At 43.9% G+C, this 7,405-nt stretch overlaps 1 protein-coding gene across 1 annotated transcript; it reads left to right on the forward strand.

Moving 5' to 3' along the window:
• The first annotated feature begins 4,898 nt into the window (after positions 1-4,898).
• PROP1 (PROP paired-like homeobox 1) lies at positions 4,899-7,405 on the forward strand. The gene is made up of 3 exons (XM_004679284.1): positions 4,899-5,007; positions 6,163-6,386; positions 7,073-7,405. The coding sequence occupies exons 1-3, from the start codon at positions 4,899-4,901 to the stop codon at positions 7,403-7,405; spliced, it is 666 nt and encodes a 221-aa protein (XP_004679341.1).

The raw sequence follows: 7,405 nt of genomic DNA on the forward strand, positions 1-7,405 counted from the left end.
GCTGCGCCACCAGGGAGGGCCTCATTATTATTATTATTTTCTCGCCTGGTCTGTTATACTCCTGCTATGAGTGAAACCATCCGGTATTTTTCATTTTCTTTCTGGCTTATTTCACTAAGCATGATCTTTTCCAGCTCCATCCATGTTGCTGCAAAAGACATGTGGTTTGGGCCCTCCCCGGTGGCACAGCAGGTTGAAGCACAGCACTGAGAAGCTGGGGCCACTTCCGCATGAGTTCGATCCCTGCCTGCCCCAGACGAGATCCACATGGTGTGGCAGACCTCTTCTGGCCCGCCCGCTGCTCCCCTCAGCAGTGTACTTCGACAATCTGCCTGTTACCACCATGCTCCCCGCTCTGTCTCTGGTGAATCCTGTCACCACCCCTGCACCTCTGGCCTGTTCCCCAGTTCTGTATGCACAAATAAATCTTAAAAAAAAAAAGACATGTGGTTTTTTTTGTTTTTGGTTGTTGAGTAATATTCCATTGTGTATATGTACCACATTTTTTTAATCCAGTTATCTACTTTTGGGTATTTGGACTGTTTCCATGTCTTTCCAATTTTAAGTAAGGCAGCAATAAACATGGGGGTGCAGGTATCTTTTTGAATAGGTGTTTTTGTGTCTTTTGGGTAGATAACCATATGACCATTGCTGGGTCATATGGAAGCTCCATGTTTAGCAGTTTGAGGAACCTCTAAACAGTTTTCCATAGTGGTTGTACTAGTTTGCATTCCCACCAGCAGTGCAGGAGAGTTCCTTTTTCTCCACATCCTAACCTAACGTGGACATGCATTGTCCTTGCCTACCCGGATCCCAAAAGGAATGTTTTAGTACTTTTTTACGAATGAGGAAGGTGAGATATAAAATTATTGAATGACTTGCTCATAGTCACACAGAAAGTTAGTGGTGATTCTAGAACTTGAACTCATTTGATTCACATGGTGCCCTTCTAGGATCAGATCAGCTTTAAAGACAGAAATTCTTGGATGTTCAGGAGTGATTCCTGAAAGGTCACAGTGGACAGTTAGGATGTCCTTATAGGGTTAAAATTCCCTGAGGTATCAGATATACTGGGGGGCTTAGGTAACTTTGGATGACTGGAATGCCCTGGAACTCATGTGTCTGAGGGCATTAAGCTGTCTCTCTAGGTTTAAATAACCTAGAACACAGGATGTCAATATGCTCAAAGTAAACTAGTGTTTATGCTGTCTAGGGAAAATGTTGCATCTTTTGGGGGACCTAATTCTCAATAGGTGTTCTTGTTTGGTCAGAGTAAATTCCTGCAAGCTCATTTTGTCTCGGTGTGCAGCAAGCCATATGTCTTGTAGAATTAGGACTTCCTAAATGATCAGAGTGACCTTTGGGCCCAGAAAAAGAAGGTTTAGAGTTTCCAGAGAAGCCATACAGGATCCTATGAGGTTGAAAGATTAAAAGTCACAGAATCTGGAAGACTTGAAAAATCTTATAGATGTAGTCAGTCCTGGTCAAAGTCATGTGGGTACTATGTATTCGGAGTATAGGGGAAGAGGGGCAGCGACTAGGATGCTTGTTGAGAAGTCCAGGGTTTAGAGAGTCAAAATACACAAGAAGGCTAGTGTCCTGACATCAGCTGTCCTGACTGGCCAGTGTATATCAGATGTTCTGGGGACCTTGGAGGATCAGGAGGTATTTTTACTCGGTCCAAGTGTTTCACAGCTCAATTCAAGCCTGTGTGATCAAAGATCGACTTGGTGATTTCTTGAGAGTTCAGTGATTTTTCTCGTTAGTATGTCCGTTGCAAGTTTAGGGCCAATCTGAGTTTTGAGTTTCTGACTGGACCAGAAGTGAGGGTGCTCTTGAGTGTCTGGATCCTTTCAGGCTAGGAAATTCCCAACTCTCACCTTACCATTATGGATCAGGATATCTTAGGTTTATTTTGAGCTCATGCTATCATGTTAACTATAAGGTATTGAAGTCCAACTTTCTGATGGATCCATGTCCTAGAGAATACATCCTTTGTGTCCTAGGGATTCAGAATCTGACAGGTTCAGAACGACTCTGAGGCTAGAGTCTCCCAGAGACTGTGGCAAAAATAATGATGATAAGAAATTAACATTTTTAAATGTGCTTACTGAGGTCAAGGTAAGTCCTAGATGCTTCCCTTTTATTTACTCTCAGTCATTAAAAGTTCATTGAGTAGGTTCTATCAGTTCTCATGATTTATAGATTCCATATTTGTGAATTCACCTACTTAATGATATTTGTGAAACCCCTCCCTCCATCAGTACTCTTTGACAATGTTCTTCGGTTTTTCTGGAGTTATTTATAGTCAAGTACAAAAAGATGAGAAACTTGAGTTACTGTGTGCCTAGCTAAGATCAAACTAGGGAACTGAAATGTCCTCTTGTTTCTGCTCTCATTTTGCAAACTATTTAATGCCACCGTTTTTCATTTTTTTTTTTTGCTGTTTTGTGGTACTTTCACTGTTTAAAATCTTCCCAAGCACAACTGTGAAGTGTCTTCTAGTGTTCCTCTGTACAGGAAGTTATAGTGCTGTTGGCCACGAGTTCAATGTCAGTGAACTGGCACATATTAAGCTATATGTTTATTTCTTTAAACAGAAATACTCATCCAACAAGACTTTTGATTTGACTGACAGACATGCGGGCAGAAACTCCGGGAAACCTATTTCCCTAGGCATAGTGGTTTAGTTTTCATGAATACTGTGTTGTGGTGACATATGAAACATAACTACCTCAAGTAAAGAGAACCAACTGTATTATTATTCCCAAATGATAAAGCTGAGTGACAGAAATGTTAACTAATGAGCCCAAGATCACATAACTAGCAAGTGGTACAACTGGGAGCTTCAATCCATGGGAATCTCTACTTTCCCCCACCACATGCTTTCTCCTCTTGCTGGATAAATTGATGGTGGATGTTGGGTTTCTTTGAAAGTCAAGGTTGGGGGTGATGAGATTAAATGCCTCTGAAAATACCAGGCTCCTGAGGAATTGTATATTCTGGGTTGTCAAGTCAATCTTGTAGTGTATCAATTTCGTTAGTGAACAATGATAGTGGGTCAGAATTTCTTTGTAACCTTTGAATGTCTTGCAGTATGTCCTGCCTGGCTAGTCAGAAATCTCTTGTAGGGTTAGGATATCTTGAAGCAGCAGATACGTTAGAATTTGTTTTTTACCGGAGGGTCAAAGTTGACTACATGATACTGAGCATTGGTACCTCCATTCTGGAGGTCAGTTTAGTCTAGGAGGTCACAGTATATCATGAGGTAGGTGGGGAGGGGTTGTTGTCTTGGATCAGTGCTTGTAGTCACTCAGTCTATGGTATTTTGTTAATGTAGCTTGTGGTATTTTCAGCTGTTCTGGAGATGTTATAATGTAGATTCTGATTTGGCAATACAAAAATGGGGTTCAAGATTTTGCACTTTTAATAAAATCTCAAGTGCTGTAGATGTTACTGATCCATGGGCCATGTCACAAGTATCAAGATCTTGGAGGATTGAATTTTCTGCCTTTCATCATCAGGGTGCTTTTAAAGAATGTGTGTGAAAGGTTAGCATGATCTTGGAGATCAGAATGTCCTATGAATATAATGGGTCCAAGGCAGTTAGCATGTTCTCTTTGAGGCAATGTTTGAGACTTCAGAATTTTATGGCAGGGGGCAAGGAAATCTTGTTATGAATTCAGTATGTCTGAAGGTATCCTACAGTCCTGCGTTCATTTTCTTTAAAGGGTCAGGATATCCTAGGGATGTGCGAAGGTACTTGCAGTATCTATGTAACTCAAGTAACAGAGCACTGTGGCACCCTGGGGTATCCTGACTGTGCAGAGATTCTGGGTGTGCCAAGATTTTTTAAAAAAAATCAAACTGTCATTATGTCATGGAAATCTCAGCCTTCTATAGCATCCTGAGGTCCAGGAAGCTCATGATTTACCTGAAATTCAGATATTTCTATACATCAGCACTCTCTGAATTGTAGGCAACTTTGGAATGCCATGGAGTCCCAGGGTACCTGGATGAATGAGAAAGGGACCCCTTTGGGGGAGGAAAGCACAGTCCTTGAGAACTATGATGTCTTGGAGACTCAGTCTATGAATTGGGTTCAGGTTTGCCTGTGGAGGTGTGTAGTGTATTCTAAGAAGCAAGGTATCTAGGAGGGACCAAAATGCAGTAGGAATGTTTAGTTTTCTGCAAACAGGTTCTTGGATACCACCCACATGCTGAGATACCAGGCAAGCCCTGCTCCTGGCCCCCACTTGTAGTCACTCTCCACCCCCACTCTGGCTCCACAGTGGGGTTCCAAGGAGGGGTCTTAGGAGGAATACATTTTCTCTTCTTTCCCCAGGAGGGGATTTAACAGGACAAAAGAATTTGGTCCTCTGGGAATATGAGCTCTTGGCACCAGCCCCTGGACCCTCTGAAAGAGTACCTTCCCTCATCCAGCTTGTGATCCTCCCCTGATGAAGAGGGCTCTGGCGATTGGATGGGCTCACAGAGACAAGGAGGAGGTCACTCCCCCAAGGCTCAGAGAGAAAGAGGTTGTGTGGGATTGCATACTGGGAAAGTAGGTAGCTGAGAGAGAAGGGAGAGAACATCTCAGAGATAAGGGACAAATAGAAGAAAGTAGGGACAGAAACAGAAATGATGTGAGGGCAAGATAGTCAGAATGAGATTACACATGAACTAAGGATGGAAAATTAGGAAAATGTAGTAGGGGGTGGAGAGACTAAAAAACAAAGATCTATGAATAGCTATATTGATGTAAAGAATAAGACTCAGGGATTAATATAAATAAAGGGGAAGAAGCAATATAGCAAACTAGAGGAGAACTACATCAGTAGTGAAGAATTGATCTCAGCTCACAGATAAACCTGGTTGTTTGGGTGTTTGTTTTAGCCATGCAAGCAGAAAGGAGGAATGAACAAGGTAAGCAAAAAAAGGGACGAGTTTGCAGTACCCTTCGGCCAGAGAGCTATTCATCTGCTGGGACTTTGATCTCCATGGTGGGTGAGTTAATTGTGGGCTTGTCCTGCAGAAGCTGCAGATGATGTTGGGGAGGGGGACTTCCAGTTTAGGCTAGAAGGTTATACAGAGTAATAAAAAATAGAATCATATAATGTTAAAACTGTGGGCAGCTTAGAAGCACAGGGAAGTCCAACTCCTCTGCTTTCAGATGTAGGACAGAGGTCCTGGTATTGGAGGGCTGCTGGACAACACACTGTAGGGTGGGTGTTGCTTAAACTGTCTCCTCATGCCTGACCGCAGTGCCCACTCCAATGTCTTATCTCGGGGAAGGATCTAGAAGGCCAGGACTTTATTTCAGGAAAGCAGGGACCAGTGGCTCAAGGCCTTTGTGTCCCTAAGGTGTACAAAGAGTGCTGGGTGGGAGCCTCACCCCTAAATCCCCATGGGAAAGGACATCATAGCTCCAAACATCTCTGTTTTCAATGTGCGACTTCCAGGTGTTTACTTTTGCTCCTTATCCTCCTTTCCCCAGCTCTCAGACTAATTAGTGTTGTGGTTTAGTGAGCCTGTGGGGAGGAGAGACAAGCTTTTCCCACGAGCTCAGGTTCCTGCAGCATGGTGGCAGGGCCAGGGCCTGGATAGAGGAGATGAATTGTGTGTGAGGGGTGATATGTCATCAGTAGAGGGGGGAAGCTTCATCTTCCCAGGTGAGGAGTGGGTAGGATGGGAGCAATATGAGAAGTTAAAGTTGAATATGAATCCTAGCAAAGGGAAAAATTGTCAGGGTCTTAGAGACCCAGGCAGCTTGTTAAGGTGTCAGAGGAAATAGATTTGCAGGGCAAGGCTGAGCAGAATGTGTACACTGAGAGGCCTAAAGCACATTCAATGGCACACATCACATAGGAATGCATCTGAGTGAGTGTTAAAAGAGTGGGGAGTCAATGAAGAATGAGGCAGACAGCAGGATCACTCTGAAGAGAAACAAGTTTGAGGGGTGTACCCCTGTGGTGAGTACAGCCTGTGTTAGAGGACTCAGAAGAAGCAGGAGCTTAGGCTGAACTGGATCCAGCAACTGGGTTCAGCTTGTTATGTAACTAAAGGATTTCTGTTTGGGACAGAGTGTATGAGTAGCATTGGGGTCCAGCTTATGTGGTGGGTACACTCAGCTGCAATGTCTCCTTACCCTTCCTTCTTTAGACATGAGTGCTTGGCCCCACCGAAGCCTTTCTGGTGTAGGAGTGGGGAGACCAAGACTTTCCCCACAGGGAGTTCACCCACATTCCCGGCGCCGCCATCGCACCACCTTCAGTCCAGGACAGTTGGAACAGCTGGAGTCAGCCTTTGGGAGGAACCAGTACCCTGACATTTGGGCTCGAGAGGCCCTTGCTCGGGACACAGGCCTCAGTGAGGCCAGAATCCAGGTGACACCCTTTATTCCCGAAGAAGTGGTTCAATGCTCAGGGACTATGGGGAAACAAATTTTCAAATATAGCTCTAAGTCTCACCAGAAGAAGCCTCATCAAACAACCAATGTAACTCAGGAGTTTCCCTTGAGTTTAACTCTAACTCAAACCTAACCTAACTTGAATTTCAACACCAATCCCCAACCTTAAAACTGGTCTGAATTCCAACAACAATTCAGTCTTATCTGTACACATACCTGGTCTATAGCTATGACCTTGAAAGTCAACCAACCTCATGTTCTCTCAATCCTAACGATGGACTTAATTAATCTGAAGTATAAACCCCATCCTAGGTCCAACTTTATCTTAAACTCATTCACAATCTTAATCTTGTATAACTCTAGGGGAAATTTTCCATACTCTGAGGATAGTATAAGTCATTTTGTCATATCTCTTGTTGAACATTGACAATTCTTGCTCACACAAAGTCACAGTCTGGCACATTTAGATGCAGTTGTGAGTAATGGTGTGGTCTTGCTTTGTCAATAGGCCTGTCCTAATCATGTCTTGTGGAAGAGTTTTACTTCCTTTGTTAGGAAAGTCTATACCTTGTGCTTTTACTTTCTGTCATTAGGGGAGAGGAGCTACCCGTGACATTGCCATCTGAGAGAGGCTCTGATTTGGCTATTCTTCCTCCTCCTCAGGTCTGGTTCCAGAACCGCAGAGCTAAGCAGAGGAAGCAAGAGAGATCACTACTTCAGCCGCTGGCCCATCTGTCTTCTGCCACCTTCTCTAGCTTCTTGTCTGAGGACCCTACTTGCCCCTATTCCTACCCAACACAACCCTCAACCTGCTTTCCTCAACCTTACAACCATGCTTTACCCTCTCAGCCCTCCACAATTAGTTCCTTTGTTCAATCTCACCAGTCTGAAGATTGGTACTCCACCTTGCACTCAAATCCTGCTGGTCATCTTCCCTGCCCTCCACCTCCACCCATGCTTCCCCTCACCCTTGAGCCACAAAAGTCCTGGGACTAA

The sequence above is a fragment of the Condylura cristata genome, unplaced genomic scaffold (genome assembly GCF_000260355.1).
Source record: "Condylura cristata isolate star-nosed mole 26May11 unplaced genomic scaffold, ConCri1.0 scaffold00008, whole genome shotgun sequence".
Taxonomy (NCBI): domain Eukaryota; kingdom Metazoa; phylum Chordata; class Mammalia; order Eulipotyphla; family Talpidae; genus Condylura; species Condylura cristata.